This window comes from Ictalurus punctatus, chromosome 16, assembly GCF_001660625.3.
Source record: "Ictalurus punctatus breed USDA103 chromosome 16, Coco_2.0, whole genome shotgun sequence".
Lineage (NCBI taxonomy): Eukaryota > Metazoa > Chordata > Actinopteri > Siluriformes > Ictaluridae > Ictalurus > Ictalurus punctatus.
In genome coordinates this window covers 5082501-5110000 of record NC_030431.2, presented here as the reverse complement: position 1 = coordinate 5110000, position 27500 = coordinate 5082501, and the positions used below count along the sequence as shown (strand labels likewise).

The window sequence follows — 27500 nt, the reverse complement described above, 5'->3', positions numbered from 1 at the left end:
CCGTTCGAGGCCAAACGCGCCACACGGCTGAACACACACACGCCGTTTCCTTTAAAGGTCAGATTCAGAAAAACACACACAGTAACTTAGTTAATTGATTTATTTAATCAGTCAGGTGATGTACATTACAACCTCAATTCTTTATCACATATACACACGTTTCAGCGTCCTCTAAGATTCCTTACTATAGATGTGTATCTCTCTCTCTCTCTCTCTCTCTCTCTCTCTCTCTTACTTTCTCAGTCCCATAATCCTGTTCACCGCCGACGAGTGACATGTAAAATGTGAAATAAAAATAATTGAAATATTACAGACAGAAACATCGCTATTGCAGCATAATGATAATAACCAGGTTAGAGACAGGAAGTTAAATATACAGCTTTGTGTGTGTGAGAAAGATCTTTCAGACAGACGGCTCTGTGGTGTGTTTGGACACGTCTAACGAGGATGACTGTAACTGGATGATGCTGGTCAGACCTGCGACAGATCACACACACCAAAATCTCACAGCGTACCAACAAGATGACGAGCTGTACTTCAATACCTCGCAGGTAGGTACACTCACACACACACACACACACACACACACTAGAGCTAAACTCTTACAGTTACAGTGAAGGTGTTCAGGTCAAGTCAGACTATCACAAAACCACAACACACGTCTGTGACACATACAGTCTGTACACACACACACACACACATTTATATATTCGTGTATATTGTACAGGATGTGTTGCCGGGGGCGGAGCTGAGGGTGTGGTATGGAGCTTTCTATGCTAAAAAGATGGAGAAACCCGTACTGAAGCCTCCTGTTGCACCTCCACCCACAGGTACACACACACACATGTACAGTTGGACAGCCAGATAGACAGATTTATAGACAGACAGACAAACATATGGATAGACAGTTGGATGAACAGACAGACAGATAGATAGCCAGATGAACAGACAGACAGATGAATAGACAGACAAACAGATGGATAGACAGATGAACAGACAGACAGAGGGATAGACAGTTGAACAGACAGACAGATGGATAGACAGATGAACAGACTGACAGATGGATGGACAGATGGATAGACACATCAACAGACAGACAGATGGATGGACAGATGGATAGACAGATGAACAGACAGACATATGCATAGACAATTGAACAGACAGACAAACAGATGGATAGACAGTTGAACAGACAGACAGAGGGAGAGACAGATGAACAGACAGACCGATGGATGGACAGATGGATAGACAGATGGATAGACAGTGTGTCTGTGTGATTTGGAACACTGCAGTATAAAGTAGTTTAATGGTTGTGTTATTCCGGTTGTTGTTGTTGTTGTTGTTGTGTAGGGCTGTTGTGTGGAAAGCTGGCGACTGTTGAGGAGAGAGTAGCAGTGACAGCGCCCCCTGTGCTCAGAGACAGTAGTACAGGTGAGGGTTGAACACTGTAGGTGATGATGTGAGTGTTTATTACTGCACACCTGCGCAGTGTTCATCTGACTTGATTATTCTCTGTTCCAGATCAGCTGACCCGCTCACCCTCTGCTGTCTCACCCTCTGCTGTCTCACCTGCCGCTGTCTCACCTGCCACTGTCTCACCTGCCACTGTCTCATCTGCTGCTGTCTCACCTATCCAGCAGGTAGCGGTGGTTGTTTCTCCGGAGGCTAACGCTACACTCGCAGCACCTGAACCTAAAAAACGAGCGAACAGACAACGCAAAGTGAAAGGAGAGACAGCAAAACCCAGTAAAGGTGATCACACACACACACACACACACACACACACACCACAAGTACCAGCTCACACATCATCAATTTGACCGCCGACACCACTGTGGTGGGTCTCATCAGCAAGAACTACGAGTCATCGTGCAGAGAGGAGGTGCAGCAGCTACCGGAGCGACCGGTGCAGAGCCAACCACCCGTCTCCAGACATGGAAAAAACCAAAGACATGGTTGTTGACTTCAGGAGAGCATGGAGCAACTGCTCTCCTCTGAACATCAACAGCTCCTACATGGAGATTGTCAAGAGCACCAAATTCCTTGGTGTTCGCCTGACAGAGAACCTCACCTTGTCCCTCAACACCAAGAAAGCCCAGCAGCACCTCTACTTTCTGAGAAGGCTTAGAAAAGCCCATCTCCCACCCCTCATCCTCAGCACATCCTACAGAGGAACCACTGAGAGCATCCTGAGACCCTGCAGAGGATAGTGAGGGCAACTGAAAAGATCATCAGGGTCTCTCTTCTGTTGGATACGGCTGCAACGACAATAAAAACACGTGGACTTGAACCTTGAAGCTCACTTACTTCTGTTTAGGTTCCGTTTGTAAAATTAGACAAACCCCATTTGTAAAAGAGAGACAAACCCTGAGCGTACACACACCTTAATGTGTGTGTGTGTGTGTGTGTGTGTGTGTGTGTGTGTGTGTGTGTGTGTGTAGACACCCCTGCTCCTGCTCCAGTTCCGACAATGAGGGATGTTCAGGATCTCGTGACGAACAGAGACGAGCTGTCAATCAAACCGAGCCGACACACACGCTGCCTCCTCAGCGGGAAGTGAGAACTCACACACTCTTCATCCTCTTACTCTGTGTGTGTGTGTGTGTGTGTGTGTGTGTGTGTGTGTGTGTGTGTGTGTGTGTGAGAGAGAGAGAGAGAGAGAGAGAGAGATAGAGAGAATGAACTGTGAAATGAACTCTCTGTATGTGTGTGTGGGTGTGTGTGTGTGTGTGTGTGTGTGTCTGCAGGTCAGTGGTGAGGAAGCGTGTGCTGAAGAGTGGAGATCATAAGCGAGTGTATCAGTGTATCCTGTGTAACAAAGTGTTTCAGAACAGCAGCAACCTGAACCGGCATGTCCGCTCTCACGGTACACACACACACATATATGTATATAAAATTGCACTAAAACGTGTGTGTGTGTGTGTGTGTGTGTGTGTGTCAGTGTCTCTGAAATAAAATTACACACTTAATTCATGTACTTATACACACACACACACACACTCACTCTCTTCTCTGTTTCAGGTGATAAACTGTTTAAGTGTGACGAGTGTGACAAGATGTTCAGCCGTAAGGAGAGTCTGAAACAGCACATCTCCTACAAACACAGCAAGAACGAGGTAACACACCGTGTGTGTGTGTGTGTGTGTGTGTGTGTTTGTGTGAAAACAGATGATTTTGTGAATAATTTGTCCAATTTATTTCTCTGAAGCTTGTTTTGTGATTTTTGTACAGATGATGACTGTGTGTGTGCGTGTGTGTGTGCGTGTGTGCGTGCGTGTGTGCGTGCGTGTGTGCGTGCGTGTGTGTGTGTGTGTGCGCGTGTGTGTGTGCGTGTGTGTGTGTGTTTTGTAGTCCGATGTGGAGTACAGGTACAAGTGTAAGACGTGTGAGAAATCGTTTCGGGTAGAAAACGCCCTGAAATTTCACAACTGCAGGACAGGTACGGCTCTGAGTGTGTGTGTGTGTTATATACGTTATATACCATGTATATTCTACAGGTGTGTGTGTGTGTGTGTGTTATATTATATACGTAATATACGATGTATATTCTACAGGGGGGGTGTGTGTGTAATTATCATGTTATTACACACTGCATAATCAGTTTATTGGTATTCGAGATACTTTTAGCCGTTGTTCCTCTCTGTAGGTGTGTAAAGGGCGAGATGGTGTATAGGTGTGTAAAGGGCGAGACGGTGTATAGGAGTGTAAAGGGCGAGACGGTGTATAGGCGTGTAAAGGGCGAGATGGTGTATAGGAGTGTAAAGGGCGAGATGGTGCATAGGAGTGTAAAGGGCGAGATGGTGTATAGGAGTGTAAAGGGCGAGACGGTGTATAGGAGTGTAAAGGGCGAGACGGTGTATAGGAGTGTAAAGGGCGAGAAGGTGTATAGGTGTGTAAAGGGCGAGACGGTGTATAGGTGTGTAAAGGGCGAGACGGTGTATAGGAGTGTAAAGGGCGAGACGGTGTAAAGGTGTGTAAAGGGCGAGACGGTGTATAGGAGTGTAAAGGGCGAGACGGTGTATAGGAGTGTAAAGGGCGAGATGGTGTATAGGTGTGTAAAGGGCGAGACGGTGTATAGGAGTGTAAAGGGCGAGACGGTGTATAGGAGTGTAAAGGGCGAGACGGTGTATAGGAGTGTAAAGGGCGAGACGGTGTATAGGAGTGTAAAGGGCGAGACGGTGTATAGGAGTGTAAAGGGCGAGACGGTGTATAGGCGTGTAAAGGGCGAGACGGTGTATAGGAGTGTAAAGGGCGAGACGGTGTATAGGTGTGTAAAGGGCGAGACGGTGTATAGGAGTGTAAAGGGCGAGACGGTGTATAGGAGTGTAAAGGGCGAGATGGTGTATAGGAGTGTAAAGGGCGAGATGGTGTATAGGTGTGTAAAGGGCGAGATGGTGTATAGGAGTGTAAAGGGCGAGACGGTGTATAGGAGTGTAAAGGGCGAGACGGTGTATAGGCGTGTAAAGGGCGAGACGGTGTATAGGAGTGTAAAGGGCGAGACGGTGTATAGGCGTGTAAAGGGCGAGACGGTGTATAGGAGTGTAAAGGGCGAGATGGTGTATAGGAGTGTAAAGGGCGAGATGGTGTATAGGAGTGTAAAGGGCGAGATGGTGTATAGATGTGTAAAGGGCGAGATGGTGTATAGGAGTGTAAAGGGCGAGATGGTGTATAGGAGTGTAAAGGGCGAGACGGTGTATAGGAGTGTAAAGGGCGAGACGGTGTATAGGCGTGTAAAGGGCGAGACGGTGTATAGGAGTGTAAAGGGCGAGACGGTGTATAGGCGTGTAAAGGGCGAGACGGTGTATAGGAGTGTAAAGGGCGAGACGGTGTATAGGAGTGTAAAGGGCGAGACGGTGTATAGGAGTGTAAAGGGCGAGACGGTGTATAGATGTGTAAAGGGCGAGATGGTGTATAGGAGTGTAAAGGGCGAGACGGTGTATAGGAGTGTAAAGGGCGAGACGGTGTATAGGCGTGTAAAGGGCGAGACGGTGTATAGGAGTGTAAAGGGCGAGACGGTGTATAGGTGTGTAAAGGGCGAGACGGTGTATAGGAGTGTAAAGGGCGAGACGGTGTATAGGAGTGTAAAGGGCGAGATGGTGTATAGGAGTGTAAAGGGCGAGACGGGGTGTATAGGAGTGTAAAGGGCGAGACGGTGTATAGGCGTGTAAAGGGCGAGACGGTGTATAGGCGTGTAAAGGGCGAGACGGTGTATAGGAGTGTAAAGGGCGAGACGGGGTGTATAGGAGTGTAAAGGGCGAGATGGTGTATAGGAGTGTAAAGGGCGAGATGGTGTATAGGCGTGTAAAGGGCGAGATGGTGTATAGGAGTGTAAAGGGCGAGATGGTGTATAGGAGTGTAAAGGGCGAGATGGTGTATAGGAGTGTAAAGGGCGAGATGGTGTATAGGAGTGTAAAGGGCGAGATGGTGTATAGGAGTGTAAAGGGCGAGATGGTGTATAGGCGTGTAAAGGGCGAGACGGTGTATAGGCGTGTAAAGGTGTGTGTGTCTCTTGTCCCTGCAGATGATAAGACGTTTCAGTGTGAACTCTGCTCCAGGTTTTTCTCCACCAACAGCAACTTATCCAAACACAAGAAGAAGCATGGGGAGAAGCTGTATGCCTGCGAGGTGTGTAACAAAATGTTTTACCGTAAAGACGTGATGCAGGACCACCAGAGACGCCACGTCATGGGTGAGAAAGCAGGAAATACACGAACACACACACACTCACAGACACACGCACACACAAACACACTCACACACACACACTCTCTCTCTCGCACACATACTCACACACACACACAGATGAAAAGAAAAAGCTCTTCAGGTGCTGTTTTCAAGTTATGTTGTATAATCTCCACTGGTGTGTTTGTGTGTGTGTGTCTGTGTGTGTGTGTGTGCGCGTGTGTGTGTGTTGTGCCATCAGGCTCGAAGAACATGAAGAGAGAAGAGATGGAATCAAACGGAGAAGAAGGAACGAAATACAGGAAAGAACCGTCAGCGTGCCCCATCTGCGGCAAGGTGAGAATTCTACACAGAGAACTGACGGTCAGGAGTGCAGAAGTATTGGCACCCTGGGTAGTCATCATGGGTTATGATTACACACTGTGGATAATTAGCCCTAATCTCACACACGAGAGAAACCTGACCTTTTACGTGAAGTTAACTTATTCTCAGGAGATGTTTCCGTATCAGTTCTCATTAAAGCGCTCAGCGTCGCCAGATGTGCATCACAAAATCAGCTCGGTCAAGAAAGTGGAGTGTAAAGTGCTGTGTGTGTGTGTAGGAAGCCGCGTGTGTCGTGACGTGTTGACGTGGAGCATGTGACGTGGTGGTGTATGTGTGTTACCCGGACGTTGTTTGTGTACCAGGTATTTTCCTGTCGCAGCAACATGAACAAACACCTGCTGACTCACGGAGACAAAAAGTACACGTGTGAGATCTGCGGACGCAAGTTCTTCCGCGTGGACGTGCTGAGAGACCACATACACGTCCACTTCAAGGTGAGGAGGATCACACCAACTGTGTATGTGTGTGTGTGTTGAATCCTAATATTCACAACTATAACATTAGTATTAAAATGTTAAAATACTGATGTTGTTGTTGTTATTGTTATTATTATTATTATTATTATTATTATTATTATACACACGATACAGCCAAAAGTATGTGCCCCCCCCCCCCCCCCCCCCCCGACCACCACAGCTATAAGTGCATGTTGAACATCTCATTCCAGATTACATATTTAATTTGGGTTGTATGTGAACACACCATCTCTCTCACTCTCTCTCTCTCTCTCTCTCTCTCTCAGGATATTGCGTTAATGGATGAACAGGAGCGAGAGAACTTCATTAAAAAGATCGGAATATCGATGGATGACAGTGAAGAAAACTCAGACGATGAGGATGAGAAAGACGATCCGGAACATCACAAATATAGCTGTAAAAAGTGCCAGGTTAATAACACACACACACACACACACACACACATATACAAAAGCCAGTTCTGCCCTACTACTGACAATATAATACATGTGGATGCAAACTGTAATCAGTTTGTTGGAATATTTCGATCTGTATCCGGTCTGTCTTGCTGAATTTGGTGGAATTCCGTCCACTCGTTTGCTCAGGTGACGTTCGCTAAAGGCCGTGATTACCTGAAACACATCATGGAGATGCACAAAGAACGTGGATACGGCTGTGTGATCTGTAACAGGCGCTTCGCCCTCAAAGCCACCTACAACGCTCACCTGGTTATTCACAGAGAACAGCTTCCTGACCCCGCTGTGCAGAGGTACACACGCACACACACAAACATGCACACACACACTACATGCATGTGTACTCTAAATAATTCAAAATATACTCATGAAGTAGACACACAGGGAGTGTCTCCTGTACATGTCCCTGTTGCTATAGAAACAATAACATGGTAGAACGAGCACATTAATATTAATATAAAGCTGTGATGTGCAGCTACGCTACTGTCAGAGCCGCTGTTCTAGAAAACTAATCCGCACCTGACGACCAATCACAATCCAGCATGGTGTAAAGCTCCAAAGAGCCACACAGTGATGTGCAGTGTTTTGATCATGTGACCCGGTTGCAGGTACATCCATCCGTGTGACATGTGCGGCCGCATCTTCAACAGCATCGGCAACCTGGAGAGGCACAAGATCATCCACACAGGTGTGTTAGTGCTGCTCACATCACACACACACACACACACACACACACACACACACACACACCCCTTAATGTGTCCCAAACTGCATCCTGTTTTTAATGTGCACGTGTGTGTGTGCGCGCAGGTGTGAAGAGTCACAGTTGTGATCGTTGTGGAAAATCGTTTGCCAGGAAGGACATGCTGAAGGAGCACCTGAGAGTTCATGATAACATCCGTGATTTCCTGTGTGCCGAGTGTGGGAAAGGTAGAACACACACACACACACACACACACACACACACACACACACACACACACACCCATGCACTCACGCCCTTTCCAGACATGTGTGTGGTTTGGAGATAATGGTGATGCTGGTGTTTATGTGAGCTGTACAGTGAAAAGTGTTCAGGGGTCATGCTCATTATTTTATTCTGTCACTGGTCTTAGTGTGCTACACTGTAGGGAGTAGGGATTAGGGAGTAAGAATTAGGGAGCAGAGAGTAGAGAGTATGGAAATGGGAATAGGAAGCAGGAAGCAGGGAACAGGAATTAGCTAATAAGGGGCAGGGAATAAGAATTAGGGTATAAGGAGCAGGGAATAGGAATTAGGGAATAAGGAGCAGGGAATAGGAGACATTTAGGACACAGTATTTGTTCTCGAGATCAGGTCATGAAGTATGAAGCGGTTAATGTTGGATAATAAACACCGTGTGCTGCTCATCTAGTGCATACACAATCCACAGTAATTTGTGTCTGTGCACGTGTGTGTGTGTGCACGCATGTGTGTGTGTGTGTGAGAGCAGGTATGAAGACGAAACACGCCCTGCGGCACCACATGAAGCTCCACAAGGGCATTAAGGAGTACGAGTGTAAGGAGTGTAACCGCAAATTCGCACAGAAAGTCAACATGCTGAAACACTACAAGAGACACACAGGTACACCACACCCACAACACTCTCACTACCTCCACTCACCTCACACCTCTCAGATACCATGGCAGTAATCAGTAATCCACTGGTATCGGAGTCTCTTGAGTGAAGTGTGTGTGTGTGTGTGTTATTGCAGGTATAAAGGACTTCATGTGTGAGCTGTGTGGAAAAACGTTCAGCGAGAGAAACACGATGGAAACACATAAACTCATTCACACAGGTAACATCATATCACACCACGTTACATCACACACGTGACTGAGCTCAGTGTTTATTTCAGTAAATATGTTCAGAACATCACTGAGTGAGACAAGGTTAAAAATGTTAAACATGCTGTGTGTGTGTGTGTGTTAGTGGGGAAGACATGGTCGTGTGCAGTGTGTGATAAGAAGTATGTGACGGAGTACATGCTGCAGAAACACGTCCAGCTCACACACGAGAAGGTGGAGGCTCAGAGCTGTCACATGTGTGGCACTAAAGTATCGACACGAGCCTCCATGAACAGACACATACGCCGTAAACACCCTGAGGTACACACATGCGCACACACACACACACACACACACTTTACTGCGATCCTCAGGGGTGTGTTTGAGTTCCTGTTGTTTCCATGGTGATGCAGGTGGTGACGGTGAGAGTGGAGTATTTGGATGATCTTCCAGAAGCCGCAACGATTGACGCCTCATCCATCAGCATAGCACAGGTGTGTGTGTGTGTGTGTGTGTGTGTGTGTGTGTGTGTGTGTGTGTGTGTGTGTGTGTGTGTGTGTGAATTACATCACTAAACATGATTGTGTGTGTGTGTGTCTCAGCCTCCTCTCTCCGCAGCAAAAGGCCACAGGAACTCGAGTCCCATGAAGAAGAAGCAGAAGCTGCAGGAGTCGATTCTCTCAGATTCAGTTGAATATGGAGAGCTAACCAGAAAAAACAGCGAGTTCACCACGGCAACAACGACCACGGCAACGACAGGAGACGAGACCAACTCAGCCGTGCAGAATTTACAGCAGGTAACACACACACATATATACTCACACACCCGTACAGTTCATATCTGTTTGAGAATCATTTATATAGATGATTCATCATTATATATGAATCATTTTAATATGCGTTATTTAGAATTATTATTTTGTGTGTATTGCTTTATTTATACATGATATTTTCATATTTAGTTTTATTTATTTAAATAACTATGTAAATGCAAACTGTTTTAATATAAACAAATCTTTTATATGAATGGTTTTATAGATTAAATATATTTATATGAATAATCTCATTGAACTTTTCTGTGAGCTTATAATAATGATTTTTGGTATTAATTTCAATATATTTATATATATTTAAAGCCTTTTTTTAGGTTTTATCTAACAGGCTGCTTCATACTTTGACCTCTATTCCGCCCCTTACAGGTGGTGGTGTTAGCCGACCCTAGCGCCCCTCCCACCACCTCGGTGAGTTTGACCAACATCAGGGTGACGCCCATCAACACGGCGGCTCAGTTCACCAGCCTGCAGCCCGTCGCCGTGGAACGACCTCTGACCCTCGACAGCTCCATTCTCACCGTGACCTTTGACCCCGTCAATGGCTCCAGCGTGCAGGCGGACGGTGCGAACGCACAGTCCGTTGCTCACTTCATCAACCTCACTACCTTCGTCAATCCCATATCACACCCTCTGGAAGCCTGGAGGCCCATCACGAACACAGAGGCGAGTCACGTTACCACAGACACAAGTCATGTGACTGCTGGCACGAGTCAAGTGACACCGGATGGGAATCACGTGACAGCAACCATGACGGTGGGCGGAGCCCAGGCTGAGCCTCAGGACACCCAGAACTCCCAGGACCCCGAAGCTCAGCTTCCACAGGAATCGCAGCATAATCTCGGGCAAAGCCATCAAATCCAGCCCCAGGCTTCAGGGCCTACACAGCCTCCAGCCACAGCGCCGCAAATGTTCAGCTACTGAGAGCGAAAACACCAGCAAACTCTTTTAAACTCTCGCTCATCTGAAGGCAGTGACATGAAAACACAGCCAGACACGTCGCTTTGACCATAAAATGTCATATTTCAGGTCGCCGAAGAATCATGTTGAACGTTATGATGGAAAATGTAGCAATTATGTTCAGATGAATTCTGGATTAATTTACACTCTCAGTAATTATGTGTTGACCTGCACTTCCACCTAAAACCAAAGCTGGATGTGTTTTGTTTTTGTGTTTTTTTTCTGTTTTTTTTTTTTTTTTTTTTAGAGAACAGATGCACGTGTTTAAACTGCAGCTGTGAGAGAAGCAGCGTCACAGGCACATCTGTGTTTCCATTAATTGGAAAAAGAGACAGAGAGGATGTTGAATTATTTCTCTGAAATTAAGGAAAAAATGGATAGAAATAAGGATTATCAGTTTCTTACTGGGCTAATCATTTTTAATGATTTTTTTTTCTAAAAGCAGGTCTGTTGCCAATAAACAGGAGCTCTGTAGCAGCTGTTGAGATGTGATTCAATGTCATCTATTATTTGCAGTGTAAGTGTTGCTGTAGAAGCTGTCGCGTTGTCCTACAACAAAAGAGATTTTTCCTAAAACTGGAGAACAGTTCATAGAAAAAAAAATTGTGTTGTATCACAAAGTAAATCCTCCAATTCATCACAGTCTTTAAACGACAAAGCAGCTTTAAGAGATTTTTAATTATTTGTTTATAGTCGACTTTACAGTATGATAAGCCAGGAATATAAAATCAGAGTCCAAAGATCTGCACACCCACATCACCACATAACTTTTCTTTATTTCTATTTTCTTACAAATGTTATAAATATTTACATAATAGTATATACATATATACAGCGCCCTCCACTAATAATGGCACCCTTGGTACATATGAGCAAAGAAGGCTGTGAAAAATTGTCTTTATTGTTTAACCTTTTGATCCTTTGTTCAAAGAAATTCACAAAAACACTGCTCTCATGGATATCAAACAATCAGCAAACACAACACAGGTTTATCAAAATAATCTTTGTTAAATATAGGTGTGCAACAATTATTGGCACCCTTTTAGTCAATATTTTATGCTACCTCCCTTTGCCAAGATAACAGCTCTGAGTCTTCTATAATACTTGATGAGGTTGGAGAATACCGGGCAAGAGATCTTAGACTGTTCCTCCATACAGAATCTCTCCAGATCCTTCAAATTTCAAGGTCCACACTGGTGGAGTCTCCTCTTCAGTTCACCCCACAGATTTGGGGACTGGGATGACCATGGCAGGATCTTGATTTTGTGGTCAGTAAACCATTTTTGTGTTGGTTTTGATGTATGTTTTGGATCACTGTCCTGCTGGAAGATCCAACCACAGCCCATTTTAAGCTTTCTGGCAGAGGCAGTCAGGTTTTCATTTAATATCTGTTGATGGGTACAAATAAAATGTATTGTTATTTAATTCTAAGTTTTAACAGATTCATTAAATTACTCTATTTAATTTTATATATTAATTAATGAATTAGTCAAGTGTAATAATGAATGATTTTGATGTTATTGTTTTTGACTGAACAATGGAAAAGGGTTTATATTTTTACACTGTTAAAAATGTATTCATAAAAATACTTTGTAGGATGAATTTTAATGTATAAAGTAAAAGGATTTTTTTTTTTTTTTTTTTTGTAATAATGGTAATAACTACACCGAATGTGCGGAGTGTCCAAAGTCCATTCATTCATTCATCACACGAGCGATTTACTTCCGGTATTGCCGATGACGTAGTGTGTAATATACCTTACTCTTTTCACTTCTTTTCACCACAACTGCGGTTATATTTTTATTTCAGAAAGAAAGAGTTGTTAATTGAAACGTATTTAAAAATGTACGCCTTAAATGTTTACTATAACTTACTCTAATGTGTCGAATCAGTCGAGACGATTAGCGAGCTAGATTTTCCGCGATTTCATTTTCACGCATGCGTATATATATAAATATTTGTGCTAATGCGCATGCGCGGTCAGGAAATCGGAAGAGTTCCCATGTAGCGTTTCTCAGTGTGTGAGAGAGACTCACGGAGTGTGTGTGTGTGTGTGTGCGTGCGTGTATGTGTGAGGGAGTGTAAGTGTGAGTGTGTGAGTAACGTGGCAGACTTGGACATGGAGTTTGCTGCGCTCGTGGCAGTTTCGTTGATTATTGGAGCGCTGATTATTTTAGTCGCTGTAGCAGTTAGCAAACAGAAAGCTAAACAGAGTGAACAAGAGGAGCAGAACAACAAAGCAGCTGGTGAGTGTGTGTGTGTGTGTGTGTGTGTGTGTGTGTGTGTGTGTGTGTGTGTTCCTTCTCCTGTTTCAGTGTAACTCAGTCATGCATGTTGGACAGAGTACTGCAGATCTTCATTAATGATGAAACCATGTGACCCTCATTTATTACCTTAATATTAAAAAGCACAGTATAGATCTACTCTCATTCTCCGCAGTGTAGATTTAGATCATAATCACTTATTACAGCATAATGCATGTAAAATATATTAACTGTTAAGCTTTCAATATCCTCACGAGTATATTATTATTATTATTATTATTATTATTATTATTAGTCTCTTTTGAAACCGGTTAATAATCTCTCTGTTTCTGTCAAACTCATTTGAGTTTTTTGTAACTTTTCCTGCAGTTTATTTTAAGATCAGTATTAAGTTTTGTTTAAAAAATTCTTTAAGATCTTTTTTCCCCTCATTAATGAAATTATTATTAGATCATTATGAACAGTAACTTATTGATACTACTGTTAATAATAATAATAATAATAATAATAATATTTATATAGCATCTTTCATACATTATATGCAGCACAAAATGCTTGTTTGTGAAATTGTGAAAAAAAGAGTAAAAAACAGAATCGTAAAATACACAAATAGTAAACGTTAATAAAAATATGATTAAATGTCTGTACAAAAATAGCACAAAAAGTACATTTTAATTAAAAGAATATAAAAATAAGTGAGGCAAATAATAAGAGCTAATGTTAAAAAAAAAACAGCATTTATGTTTCTAACTGTGATAAACGGAGCCTGGATGTTTAATGTCGTGTTCCAGATGTTTGGTGCATAAAACAGCTGCTTCACCTCTTTTTAATGTTTGTGTGATAACTGGAGGAGACTAAAGCGTGAGGTGATGAGGAACAATTAGATCTGAAAACCTGCACTTTGTACTTTTAGTTTGCGTCACTGAAAGTGAGATTTAATTTGTATTCCCTTTTGGTTTTTGACGTATTTTTCATGTTTTGTATTTGTATTAAATATAAGAAGAGAGCTCGGTGAAGGCTTCTGCCGCTAAGAAGCAGAAAGCGCAGCAGCGCCCTCGGAAGGAGAAACCTCAGCAGCACACGTTCTCCCACCCGCTGCTTGCCTCCTCGCTGAAGGTACACACCCGATTCTGCTGATTCTCACACTCTGCTCACAGTGTCTGTTACAGGAGATCATCTCATCATCACTGCCTGTGCGTGTGTGTGTGTGTGTGTTTGTATTGTTAGAGTCACAATGCTGCAGTGACGTGCCTGGACTTCAGCAGTAACGGGAAATACCTGGCCTCCTGCGCTGACGATCGCACCGTCCGCATCTGGAGCACTAAAGACTTCCTGCTGAGAGATCATAAATGTCTGAGGGCCAACATAGAGTACGACCACGCCACGCTCGTCCGCTTCAGCCCCGACTCCCGGTGAGACACACACAGTGTTATTACAGCTGTTGCAGTCTAATCTAAAGGAAACCCCAAATCTGAAATACACGCTGTGCTCTTATTACAGCTAGAACACATATATTACACATTTATTATAAGTCATATGCTGTTACCCTGATGATGATGATGATGATGATAATTGTGTTCCTGCAGAGCCTTCATCACATGGCTGGCGAACGGAGAGACGATTCGTATCTTTAAGATGACCAAGAAGGACGACGGCACATTCATTTTTAAAGCGGCTCCGGAGGATTTTCCCCAGAAACACAAAGGCGTGGTTGTGGACATGGCCATCGCAGACACAGGTTCACTTCACACCTTCGTTACAGATCGTTACCAGATGAAGCAGCGGTTCAATCAGATGCTGTTGGTGCTGAATAAAATAATAAGGAAACTGATGAAACGACTCTGTCTGTGTTTCGTGCGTTAAAGGGAAGTTTATAATGACGGCGTCGGTGGACACCAACATCATCATCTGGGACCTGAAAGGAGAAGTGTTAGCCTCCATCAACACCAACCAGATGACCAACTCACACGCTGCTGTTTCTCCCTGCGGCAGGTCAGCGCACACATACTACACACACATACACTGCACACAGACACACTAACTACACACACTGCACACAGACACACTAACTACACACACTGCATACAGACACACTAAATACACACACTGCACACAGACACACTAACTACACACACTGCACACAGACACACTAACTACACACACTGCATACAGACACACTAAATACACACACTGCACAAAGACACACTAACTACACACACTGCACACACACACTGCACACACACACTACACACACATACACTGCACACAGACACACTAACTACACACACTGCACACAGACACACTGCCCACAGACACACTAAGCACACACACTAACACACACTGCGCACACACACTCCACACTAACTATACACACACTGACTACACACACACTAAGTGTACACACACAACACACTAACTACACACACTACATACTAACTACACATACACTAACTACAAACACACTATACACTAACTACACCCACACACTAACTACACTCAGTTGTTACACATTTTATCATAGTCTCTACATTATATATGTATGAAAATGATTATTATCTTAAACATAATTATATTAAAATATATTTATTTAACATTTTGTAATGTATAATTTATTTCTACTTGAAACTCAGTTGTAATTATTTATTACTATTTATTACTATATTATTAATCATTTATTACTTATTATTCTGCATATTTCTTTCTTTTATTAAATCTAAATAATTTATTCAAATGATTTGTGTGTGCATTATTTGTGAAATAAATTATTTCCTTATTAATTTGTTGTTCAATATTATTTTGTGCTAAAATGTATGTGTGTGTGTGTGTGCAGGTTCGTGGCAGCGTGTGGCTTCACGCCAGATGTTAAAGTTTGGGAAGTGTGTTTTGCTAAAACAGGAGAGTTTAAAGAAGTGACTCGAGCGTTCGACCTAAAAGGTCATTCGGCCGGAGTGTACAGCTTCGATTTCTCCAACGACTCCCGCAGGTCTCTCTCTCTCACACACACAGATAAAACTATTCACTATACAGTACAACAGTGCACAAGTAAAACGACAAACACAGCACAACACATTACGCACTCACTATACACACTAACACACCCTACATAGTGCACTACATGTCCACTTAGGAGTTATTTAGGGATTCGTGTAGAAGTACTTTGTAGAAATGCACTATCGAGGTTAGAAGTGATTATTGTTTTACACACACTGTGTAGTACACTACACTTGACTCTACATGTGACTCTTACACTCTCAGTAGTGCTCAGTGTGTGTGTGTGTGTTGGTCTGCAGGATGGTGACAGTGTCTAAAGACAGCACGTGGAAGCTCTGGGACACTGATGTGGAGTACAAGAAGCAGCAGGACCCGTACCTGCTCCGGACTGTACCATGTCGGGTATCGGAGGGGAGTCGTATCGCTCTGTCTCCGGACGGTCGCGCGGTCGCCGTGTCTAATGGCCGAGACGTTTACATGTACAGCGCGAGCTCGGGTGAGCTGGAGGAGGAATTCCACAACGTTCACAGCGAGGACATCACCGACCTCAAATTCGACATTAACAACCGCTTTCTGGTGAGCAGCGGCGACCGCGCCATCCGGGTCTTCCACAATGTGACGGGTTACCGCGCCGCCATCGCCGACATGCAGGCCCAGCTGAAGAAGAGCACCAACGCCGGTGTGAAGCAGCGACTGCAACAGCAGATCACTGACGCCCAGACCACGCTGGACGCCATCACCAACACACAGAATAACTGACCGCTGGGTTTCAGTCTGTGTTTGACTGGATGTGGTGTGCTGTTTTTAATGAATTAAAAAAAAGGGTTTATAGCATGGGGTTCTGCTTTATTTTATGACTTTATGATAAATATTGTTGAAAATAAAATTGATTTTAAGCCACCAGTTTAATTTTAATACAAAGTCAACAGCAATGCGTTTTTAAAACAGTCCTCTAAATGTAATTTATATTGAAATATTGCATTTTATTATTTACATTATTCCCTGTTTGCTAAGGCTTTTATTTTGAAACCAGTTTATTCTGAAATCTGAAATTCTGAAATTAGACGTCAGTGAACTGTGAGATAAATGAACACATTTCAGGTCTGAGTTAAATGAGAAAAGAACCATTTGTCTAAAGAGGTGGGATCATGTCGTGAGGATCTCGCGGGTTCTCGCGATATTTCTCGAACCTGACTGCGAGAGTGACACGATTGCGGCTAAAAGAGGAAGCTAAGTAGTTACTTCAGACTTTAAGAATCCCATTTAAACATGTCGGGGCGCTCGGTTCGCGCGGAGACAAGAAGCCGGGCTAAAGATGACGTTAAGAAGGTGATGGCAGCGATCGAACGAGTCCGGAAATGGTGAGTAGCGAAAAAAGCTTTCTGAGGAAAAAATATACCTCCTAAAGAGAAAGTTCTGAGTCGGAAAAGGGGAGGAGGCGGGGCTTGGTAAGAGGATAGGAGTTGATTGATGTTAGAGTAGACCAATAGAGATGAACTTGGAACCGTTTCCATAGAGGCAGGTGTCATGTTAATGAGAGGAGGAGCTTAAGCGCTGATTTTAACTTTGCATATAAGCTTCACTGTGGCCGCGAGTTCGAAGAATTTTTTTGTTTTATTTTATATATTTAGCAGTATTTGACTTTATACACGTTTATATATGATGTTATATACTTTGTTTTGTTTATTTTTAAATGTTAAAGTAGTTTGTAATTTACACGGAAGGAGGTTTACACCCTACTTAGTGCCCTACATGGCCAACAGGAAGTCAACTGAACTTCACCTCCCCAGTGTTTACATTAAGTGCACTATTTATTATATAGGGAATGAAATAATGACTTTTACATACTACTTTAGTTTACTACACGTCCACTATGGCAGTGACCTGACACGAGGATTAAATACATGTAAAATAGTGAAACATTTGAGATTGCAGTTCCTATATATTTAATATGAGCATTTCCTGTATTCTACACGGTGAACTATAAGTTAATAGGGAACTATTACGTACCCAGCTTCCTCCACTCTGTATAAGTGGGGTGTGACTTAAAGGCTCTGAGACCCTGTATACTACACTATATTATCCTGTAGCGAGCCTTTGATGATTCATCCATTATTTAAAGTAATGTATTTTACTTCTGTATATTTATTTGATTTACTTTAAACAGGGAGAAAAAGTGGGTGACCGTGGGAGACACGTCTCTGAGGATATTCAAATGGGTTCCTGTAGTGGACACTAAGGAGGTTGGAGACATCTGAGACACAACACTGACTTCAATTAAATACAGAAAATAATAATAACAAAATTATAATAATACTAAAATACTCAACTGATTAAGGAATTGATTTATTTATCAAAAGGTTTATTAATGATGAGTTCATTGATTTACATTTGACTTATGGATTAATTCAATTCAAAACACAATAAAGAAAAGAATTAAATTAGATAAAACACATCATTTGAAATAAATAATAATGATAAAAAGTTAATTCTTTTAAGTTTTAAAAACGAATGAGTTAAATAATAAATAAAGTAATGTTTTTGTCCTGCAGAAAGAGAAGAGTAAAGTTCCGGCTGCTGCTGAGGTTCAAATAAACAATTTCTCTTCCGAGGAAACAACTGAAAACTCTTGCACAACTCTACTGGATTACCAAGGTGTACACACACACACACACACAGACAGGACAGGGTTTTAGGTTTTGTTTCTTTTCATCATCGCTGTGAAATCAGGAGAATATACTGTAGATCAGGGAATTTATAATAAACACTTTCTACTTGTATTTACTTTGTGTTTTCTCTTCATTACACCTGTGTGTGTGTCTGTGTGTGTGTGTGTGTGTGTGTGTGTGTGTGTGTGTGTGTAGATGAGAACAGCAGTCACAGCTCTCTCTCGGACTCGTTCCAGAGTAAAGTGATCCCCGCTGACAGCAGCACGAACTCCAGTCCTCAGCGCAGTGAGCCCGTCAGCCCTGCCACTCACACACACACACACTCACACACACTCACACACACTCAAGAGTACCGCCCCGACGAGCCACCGCCACCCACGCTCGGCCAGGAGTGTATGGAAGGTGCGAGCGAGCACACGAACACACGCACACATCTATCAAACACCTCGTTGTTTTATTTATCGTGTATTTGGTCCACTGTTTTTAAATGATAGAATAATTACAGAGTTAATAATTTATGACATTATTATATTGTGTGCATTGTATAAAATATCTACTGTAATATTATTAAAATATTACAAACGATTAAAGAGTAGAAGAACTAGAAATGTATGTAATTAATATTTTATTATTTATTTAATATTTAACTGCAGGGTTTTATGCATATAATACTGCTATTATTGTCATTATTATTATTATTATTATTATTATTATTAGTGTAATAATAATTTTCTGTGTTTGTTTAGAGGCGTCGCTGCAGCGTGAGATGGCTGATGAACCGCCGACACTGATTAAAGAAGATATTTTACCTGTTACAGCTCAGGTAATAAAATAAATAAATAAATAAATATCATTAAGTAAGTAGGTAGGTAAATAAATAAATAATAAGAAGAAAAATACTTAATATATAAGTATATATAAATGAAAATGAACATCATATAAAAATATAATTGTTTGTTTGTTTTTTTATTGCTTTTTGTTTTTATACAGGAAGAGGAAGAGGAAATCACCGGAGCGCCGCCTCTTAAAAGAGTGTGTACTGAACAGACATCTGTTATCCAGTCTACTCTGACAAGTTAACACACACACACACACACGCACAGAATAACATCTCATACTGTATACTCAGTGTGATAAGACATTCCTGTACTGAGACATTCAGCGACCAGCACCAGCACTGAATTTATTACCTTTGTACCAGGTGTGAAGGCTCAGGTGTTACACTGCTGCAAGGCATTCTGGGCAGCGAGTGAGGGAGCTGTAGTACTTTGCTCACACTCTGGAGAGTTGATCAGATACTGTAACTTTCTGCTTCACTGGAGTTTAATGTCAATTATTATTGTAAGATAAATGTTTAAGAAATATATTAAAAAATTTGACACCATCCTACAGGTTGCACTACGCGACTACTTCCCCACCACAGAAAAGAAAAATCGTTTTAGTTCATCGTGCACATGTTTATCACTAAAATAAGACAGAACTGAGGCCGGCGGTGTAAAGAGACGGAATCACTCCTGAACATTCTCATGTGAATAACATCTAACCATCTAACACACACACACACACACACACACACACAAACACAAAGAGTAAAATTCCCTCACAGCGCTTTATCAGCTTGATAACTAGCTGCTTTGATGTGAATATAAAAGTTAGTGCTGAAGTTTCGTCCTGCAGTTTATCAACATTTCCTTCATGACTGGTACAAATTTCAAATTCAGACATTATCTTTATTTTATTTTTCTCATTTTACAAATTTCATGCTCAATCACTTGTTTAGATTATTGAACATACCTAAATTATATCCATATATATATATATATATATACATACAACATACTGTACGTATACATAAATATAGATTCTATTCTAGAGAATTTTTATCTTGGAGTTGAAAAAGGAGTAAATAATAATAATATTGAGATAATTTATGCAGTCTTATTGTTGCGTTGAATGAAAAACTGAATTTCCTCCCCTTACGGTCGTGATGGTTTTAGTTTATTTTCTGTTTGTGTGTGATGTCGGGCATTTTTAACGTTTATAATTCTTCATTATCATGATTATGTGAATGAAAGAGGTTTTGATTTTGAAGTGACAGCTGATGATGATGATGATGATGTTTATTACTGTACACTGGTTAAGTGGCACATTGATGTTGAATTTATATTATTATTTAAAATGTCATTAAAATATTAGAACCTTCTCAATGTCTCTTTAATAAAATAATACTAAATAAATAAATCACTAGTAGAAGTTTAACAGCACAACATTTTTTCAGAAGTAGGTGTGTATGAAAAGTGATGATGATTACTAATCTCGCAATGAAAAGTAAAAAAAAAAAAAGAAGTAAATACATTATTTATTCTTCATTTTGTTTTCCATTCTGATGTTTCTTTTACAACGATTCTTTATAAATACATTTTTCTTGTCTGTTTCTTTCATACAATCCTCACTGAAGATATCTTTAATACAACGTATACTCGTATTCACGTTATTAAGAAATGACAGATCATGTGTTTTTAATTCTTTATTGACAAAAGGAAGGGAAAACACGTACAAACAGATAAAAACGCGGACGACGTGATGTTCATTCCTGCTCCTTGTCCTCTCCGTGAGTGATGACGTAGCACAGGTTCTTGTAGTCCAGGTTTCCAGCAACGTCCAACGGGAAGTTTGTGAACATCTGATTTACCTGAAAGTGTCAGAACCCGAGGAGAGAAATAATCAGCTGAACGTTCTGCTTACTCCAATAAAATAAAAATGCAAGAGCACACGGTTCAGATAGATCGGATAGATCAGATAGAGTTTAGATGAAAGGATTGACTCACCTCTGCCTCTGTGAATTTGTCTGCCTGGGACATGAGATGGTATTTGATCCTGAAATGTGAAAATAAACACTATATTTTACACGTCTGAAACAATGGGATGAACGCAAAAAATATAATTAAGTACATATTTAAAGTTATTATTAAATACTACAGAATATCAACAGTGAAATGTCTCAATACAAAATCAAATCAAATAATGATATATATGTATATAATAAATAAAGACAAAATACAATATTTTTACTCAGAATATACTCATACATCATGTGATGATGAATATATATATATATATATATATATATATATATATATATATATATATATATATATATATATATATATATATTTCCTCAATGTTCAGGTGTTTTCAGGTGAATAAACTTCATCACTCACTCTTCTCCTTTAATGATGCCCGTTCCCTCAGGGTCGAATATCTTGAAGGCGGCGAGAATGTTCTCCTCCGGATCCGTTCCTGGAAAAGCAGAAAAGAAAAACTGATATTAGTGTGTGTTTAAAGTGTGTGTGGACCTGTTTAAAGTAAACTTTAGTGTAAATGGAGAGATTGAGTGTGTGTGTGTGTGTGTGTGTGTGTGTGTGTGTGTGTGTTCGCTCTCACCCTTGAGTTTCTCTCCGAACATGCTGAGGAAGATGGTGAAGTTTATTGGACCTGGAGCTTCCTTTAGCATCTCATCCAGCTCATCATTACCCACATTCAGACGTCCTGTAAGACACACACACACACACACACACACAGAGAAAGAACACATAGTATAATTTAGAAAAGTATCTCTCTCCTTCTCTCTCCTTCTCTCTTTCTCTCTGTCTCTCTCTCACCAAGGGCAGCGAATGTGTCTCTCAGGTCGTTCTTGTCGATGAATCCGTCTCTGTTCTGGTCCATGATGGTGAAGGCCTGCAAACGAAATGAAGCAATGTGATGTGAGGACATGTTTTTGTACTGAAGTATTTAAATCTCAACGACATGAAACGTATTATTCTATGTATTATTCTTATTTTTTTATTCTTATTCTTATTTCTCACCTCTTTAAACTCTTGGATCTGAGACTGCTCGAACATGCTGAACACGTTGGAGCTCGCAGCTTCCTTCTTCTTTGCCTTTTTGGGAGCCTGAGATTTAAACATCAGTTAAATTTATTGCACTAAACTCATTTGTGTAGATTAGTTTTGGCTTTAACCCATGAGTGACTGTAACGGTCCACAGCGCTCTTCATTTACACTCTTTATATTCAGTAAAATCAGCTGTGGTGCGATTCAGACCAACATGAAGTGGAGTTACTCTTATCACCCTGAAGCTGATTATTTTCCTCTAACAGCACGGCCCCTAGTGCTTTATTCCTCTTACACCACAGCAACTTACCAACAGTTACAATGTTTTACAAATGAAAGAACACATCATACTTTTTTATCCATTTACAGTTACATTGTTTTTGAAATGACGTAGTTCCTGTTCTCACTTACGTTATAGCAGCTATAAACACTCGTTCCCTCACCAGCCCTCTCTCTATTCACTCTCTTTTTTCTCTCTCTTTATTCTCTCTCTTCAAGTTATTAAGACCAAAAAACCCCCATAAAACCGTAAAGAAGCATAAAAACTTACATTTAAATCTTTACCTCTGACTGTTACATAAACACATTTCTCCTTAAAAAATATCAACAATTACACACGTTTTTTGAATCCATTTATTATCAGTGGAGCGATAATGTATTAGAGCGAGTGCATTAATATTAATATTAATATAAAGCTGTGATGTCCAGATGCGCTACTGTCAGAGCCGCTGTTATAGAAAACTAATCAACACCTGATGACCAATCACAATCCAGAACTCAGTAACTCCATGGTGTAAGGAGCGTATCACATTTATCACATATCACGAACTGATGAACAGATCCATCTATCTATCTATCTATCTGTAGAGGAGAGGAATGAAGGCCTACCATTGTGAGGAGCTTCTTGTTCTCTTCCTGTTTGAAGGACAGATGAGGAGACGCAGGAGAAACTTTTTTTACGCTTTATATACTCCAGCGCCTTTAGACATTTGTTCTAAGTTTAGATAAAAGAGGAGGAACAACAGAGGCATTGTTTCCTTATAGAGAATGAACGCTGACCCCCCCACCCCCCACCACAGCACAGATACCCCCCACCCCAAACCACAGCCCCCTGCTATTATAGAGGACAGTTGCTTGGTGTGAAGTCCTGCTATCTTAAGAACAGTGTGTGTGTGTTGTTCTAAGAACATATGTCATTGTTCAAACAATGTGTGTGTGTGTGTGTGTGTGTGTTATTAGGATAAAGAGATATAGCATCATTGATCTCATCGTTATCTTCTGCAGTGGAAGTGTATTAACCCTTTATGAATAATGTTTATGTCTTTATATCAAAATATAAACAGTAATTGAATATTGAAGATATTTAATATATTTATTAAAATACCTGGACTAAATGATCCAGAGAAACGTATCCAGAGTAAAAATTTTTTTTAAATATGTTTATATGAGTTGCTTTAGAAAATATCTGGAGAAAATATGCAAGATTTTGGAATGAAATCAATTTTTTCTAGAGAAAAGAAGCTGTAATATCTTAAATATGTGGAATAAAACAGTGACGTAACGCAGACTCATTACCCATGATGCAGAAGACTCTGAAACGGAGAAGGCTTACAGCTGAAGTGATGAAAAAAGAAATAAAAGTGAGGAGAATTCTCAGCGTTTCTGAGTTCCACACGAACGTCGGTGGAGTTTCAGTAAGGATCACGTTCACACTTCACTCGGTGATAATAACGTGTGATGTTTACACCCAGTTCGTTACATTTCCCACCATGTAGATGTGACTCCATCTGTAAGTCCTGATTACAGTTATAATCTTGTGACCTTTTAGCTAGTTATCAAAGGTTAGATAGTTAACTCTGGACTCTCTGGCCAGAGAAGGTTTTCAGTCATCCATGAAATGATGATGACCTTAATGTGTTTGGTTTGTGTACCCCTGTGGATCATTTTAAGGTTCTAGAGGGTTTAAGAAGCTAGAACTGTTATGGTAACCCTGCAGAACCTTTGAGGAAACTTTAAAGAACCCCTGAGGAACCCATGAAAAATGCATGAAGTGGCTTTGTAACATGTTTTAACAACTCAACATCTCACACAATATTCATATCAATCCTGATGAGAGGGTGTGATTATTTTGGTGTGTTTGAAATGAATGAAATTGTAATCAATGTTCATCACAGCCCTTCCCCTTAACTTGACCACGCCCCTCAATATGACCCCGCCCCTCAACATGGCCCAGTCCCCACACAGTAATCTCAGCCATTCAGAACTTGTCAATCATGGTGTATTAATGGATGTAAAGCAACAAGTTCTCTTCAGTTTCCCTAATTCCCCCTGTTTCCTCCTGCTTCCCTTGGTGTTTGTTTTTATGATTTCCCCCTAGATCCCTTGTTTTTATGACCCCTTTCTCCCTCCTGTCCCTCTGAAGGTAACTGATGGATTGGTGTTGGCATGTGTGAGAGCAGTTGTAGGAAGACTTCTCATTCCTGACATTTGTGTCGTCGCACAAATGAACAGCCAGACCTTGACTCCTTCCACCTGCTGTTCACATACCCAACATGGAAACTACCAAGCACACACACACACACACACACACACACACACACACACACACACACACACACACACACACACACACAGCAGAGAGCAGAGAGCTCTTCTGCGTAAAAGAGCATGTTTAAATAAAGAAACCACACAATAGGCGGCTCAGTCGGTGTGAAGGAGCCTCCTGTCTGTTTCTGTCTGTTTCTATAGTGTTCTGAAATAACTTTTTTCCACTTGAAAGCTAATAATAGCTTTATTATTATTATCATTATTATGGTCATGGTGAAGATGATTGTTTATTTATTTTGTAGCATCTTTTATTCAGCTCAAAGTGTTACAGTGATTTAACATGTCAAACAACTCATTTATTAGACAGGTATAATATAGAGATAATTCTAGATGTTTAGTAGTAAAGTTTTTTTTTCTTATATTATTTGCTAATAAGAAAGAATTGAACAGTATCTAGTCTGCACTTCATTACAAACTCACACCATTATTGAACCTAATGACAGTAAATGATACTCAGAGAAACATCTACATTCAGTATGATAACTGAGTTGAAAATAAATGATCAATATTATTTGGTGTATCAGCCTACGCTGTGCTGGTTTACCTGTAGATGGCGCAGTTCACTCAAAAGCTCAAGCCTTTATACATGAAATTAATTCTAACAGGTGTGCAGGTGTGTTATAACTGTGTAGTATGAGATATTATATATGAGTTGTAATATTTTGAGTAACATTATGAGTTGTCACACACACACACACACACACACACACACACACACACACACACACACACCACAGTCTTGTTCTAATCATTAATATATTATTACACCACTGCAGTTCTGAATAGTAACAGCTTAAAAAGAATGTGTTGATATGGTGAAGGTTTTTATCAGGAGATGTTTATGTAACATGTACAGAAGGAGTCTCCAGTGTCAGCGCTTTAAAGGTGAAGCTGTAACTAATTTTTCTGACACCTTCAGGACAGAGGAGTTTACGCTTCTTTGCAGTCTCACAGTACAACCTGCGTCTTTTTTTGTCTTCGGGAGAGGGAATAAAGAGAGGCTGGTGAGGGAACCACTGTTTATAGCTGCTGTAACGTAAGTGAGAACAGAAACCAAGCTGTACCATGGATGTTCCACAGTGTTAAATGGAAGTATGAATGTATTAAAAGTATGGTGTTCTTTAATAAATAATAAATTGTCATTGTTAGCAATTTGCTGTGGTATAAGAGGGAAAAATACTTGGCAATGTGCTGTTATAGGAAAATAATCAACGTTGTTTTAACATCACACCGCCATATCACTCAGTATTTTACTGTAACAGCACAGTAATGACTGTGTGTATATAAGTTTGTGTGTGTGGGTATATATATATATATATATATATATATATATATATATATATATATATATATATATATATATACACACACACACACACACACACACACACACACACACACACATATATATATTTACTATACAGTATACAGAGGAGACAACATGGCGCCATTTTTCATTTTTGATCGAACTGAAAGTCGCCATTTTGAATCAGTTTGTACAGCAGGTGAAAGTTAGAGCCTGAGCATGCGCAGTAGGTACGGCCTCTCACTCGCCCATATTGGACACGCCCCTTCTTCATGGTGGGAGATTGTACAAATGCTTAAACTTAAGATGGAGCTCAAAGTGAGGAGTAAGGCGTTATTAATTATTATGTAAAATGCTAAATTGTACTTGTATAATATGTGTAAGTATATTAACTATAGGCTACTGTTGTCAGGAAGTGTTTTAAAGTTTTAAAACGTTTTAAAGTGTTCAGTCAAGACTGACTGAGGTACAGTTTGCACGCTAGCTGACTCTGGCTAATCCACAATTTTAATCAAAGTAATTAAGGATAGGTTTATTAGTTACATGATAAGTAACCTATAGTATGTGTGTGTGTGTGTGTGTGTGTGTGTGTGTGTGTGTGTGTGTGTGTGGGCCGCTAGATGGCGTTCCTCCTCCATTTCAATATGAATCCCATCATCATTATTGATGCTTTCTCATTCATTATTATCCAGAAAAACATCTAATATTCGAATAAAAAAGATATAAACTGTGAAGTAACTATTCAAGGTTGCTGTGACAGGAACACTCTACACGTGACTGTGTAATACATTAAATATGAGCATTTGTTTAATTATAAATAACCGCTCGCGCTCCCTGCTGCTCCGCTCCGTGTTTTTGCGCGCGCTCCTTCCACTTTTCACCCCGAATTACTCTCTGTCTCTCTCTCGCGCGCTCTCTCGCTCATATATACTCATTGGGTTCATTATGAGGGAAGATGGCGGCGGCGGCGCGCGCTGGCTCGATGTGTCAGCGGTGGAAGCGCTTTGATCTTCAGCAGCTGCAGGTGAGTGCGCGCGAGTTTCACGTCACACTTTTGTTTGCTTGTTATCTTATTAATATTGTTGTTTGAAGAGGAACCACTCGGCAGATTCAACGGTGCGCGCGGTCCTATGAGTGCGTGCGTGCGTGCGTGTGTGTGTGCGCGCGCGTGTATGTT

The 27500-nt window shown here is 41.0% G+C and overlaps 5 protein-coding genes across 13 annotated transcripts in view; 4 read left to right on the top strand and 1 right to left on the bottom strand.

Annotated features, from left to right (window-relative positions):
* The window catches only part of prdm15 (PR domain containing 15), a 13767-nt gene extending 2682 nt beyond the window's left edge, over positions 1–11085 (top strand). For 4 of the 5 annotated variants that reach the window (XM_053687078.1, XM_053687079.1, XM_053687077.1 and 1 more), the window contains exons 4-25: positions 1–57; positions 399–551; positions 728–830; positions 1351–1431; positions 1522–1752; positions 2442–2556; positions 2748–2866; positions 3022–3116; positions 3352–3439; positions 5522–5689; positions 5924–6018; positions 6369–6500; positions 6809–6952; positions 7127–7290; positions 7606–7685; positions 7808–7927; positions 8469–8600; positions 8731–8814; positions 8949–9124; positions 9217–9297; positions 9406–9600; positions 10003–11085. The exon at positions 1–57 is cut by the window's left edge and continues 97 nt beyond it. In XM_053687078.1, coding sequence (XP_053543053.1) covers positions 1–57; positions 399–551; positions 728–830; positions 1351–1431; positions 1522–1752; positions 2442–2556; positions 2748–2866; positions 3022–3116; positions 3352–3439; positions 5522–5689; positions 5924–6018; positions 6369–6500; positions 6809–6952; positions 7127–7290; positions 7606–7685; positions 7808–7927; positions 8469–8600; positions 8731–8814; positions 8949–9124; positions 9217–9297; positions 9406–9600; positions 10003–10557 — 3168 coding nt within the window. In that variant the 3' untranslated portion in view covers positions 10558–11085. The remainder of the gene's footprint in view (positions 58–398; positions 552–727; positions 831–1350; positions 1432–1521; positions 1753–2441; positions 2557–2747; positions 2867–3021; positions 3117–3351; positions 3440–5521; positions 5690–5923; positions 6019–6368; positions 6501–6808; positions 6953–7126; positions 7291–7605; positions 7686–7807; positions 7928–8468; positions 8601–8730; positions 8815–8948; positions 9125–9216; positions 9298–9405; positions 9601–10002) is intronic. The other variant, XM_053687080.1, reaches the window with a different exon arrangement.
* Positions 11086–12560: 1475 nt separating this feature from the next.
* On the top strand, positions 12561–16751 carry tbl2 (transducin beta like 2). 2 transcript variants are annotated; one of them, XM_017488826.3, is made up of 7 exons: positions 12561–12839; positions 13861–13973; positions 14085–14269; positions 14444–14595; positions 14723–14849; positions 15688–15840; positions 16148–16751. In XM_017488826.3, the coding sequence occupies exons 1-7, from the start codon at positions 12713–12715 to the stop codon at positions 16605–16607; spliced, it is 1317 nt and encodes a 438-aa protein (XP_017344315.1). In that variant the 5' UTR covers positions 12561–12712; the 3' UTR covers positions 16608–16751. The 2 variants fall into 2 exon arrangements, with proteins under 2 accessions (XP_017344315.1, XP_017344314.1); XM_017488825.3 differs by having other exon boundaries at positions 13858–13973.
* A 147-nt stretch (positions 16752–16898) lies between these two features.
* bcl7ba (BAF chromatin remodeling complex subunit BCL7B a) lies at positions 16899–20719 on the top strand. The gene is made up of 6 exons (XM_017488827.3): positions 16899–17209; positions 18016–18091; positions 18401–18503; positions 18713–18919; positions 19264–19340; positions 19508–20719. The coding sequence occupies exons 1-6, from the start codon at positions 17118–17120 to the stop codon at positions 19595–19597; spliced, it is 645 nt and encodes a 214-aa protein (XP_017344316.1). The 5' UTR covers positions 16899–17117; the 3' UTR covers positions 19598–20719.
* Positions 20720–21031: 312 nt separating this feature from the next.
* Positions 21032–23452, bottom strand: myl10 (myosin, light chain 10, regulatory). Its single transcript, XM_017488829.3, has 7 exons — positions 23299–23452; positions 22384–22470; positions 22180–22255; positions 21962–22066; positions 21739–21817; positions 21346–21394; positions 21032–21209 (listed from the first exon to the last, which is right to left on the bottom strand). Exons 1-7 carry the CDS (start codon positions 23299–23301, stop codon positions 21105–21107), a joined length of 504 nt encoding a protein of 167 aa, XP_017344318.1. The 5' UTR covers positions 23302–23452; the 3' UTR covers positions 21032–21104.
* Positions 23453–27211: 3759 nt separating this feature from the next.
* Positions 27212–27500, top strand: part of LOC108276869 (homeobox protein cut-like 1) — a 32759-nt gene continuing 32470 nt past the window's right edge. For all 4 annotated transcript variants that reach the window (XR_008398082.1, XM_053686759.1, XM_053686757.1 and 1 more), the window contains exon 1: positions 27212–27347. Coding sequence is in view for 3 of the 4 variants with exons in the window: in XM_053686759.1 (XP_053542734.1) it covers positions 27279–27347 (69 nt within the window). In the remaining variant the exon portion in view is untranslated. The remainder of the gene's footprint in view (positions 27348–27500) is intronic.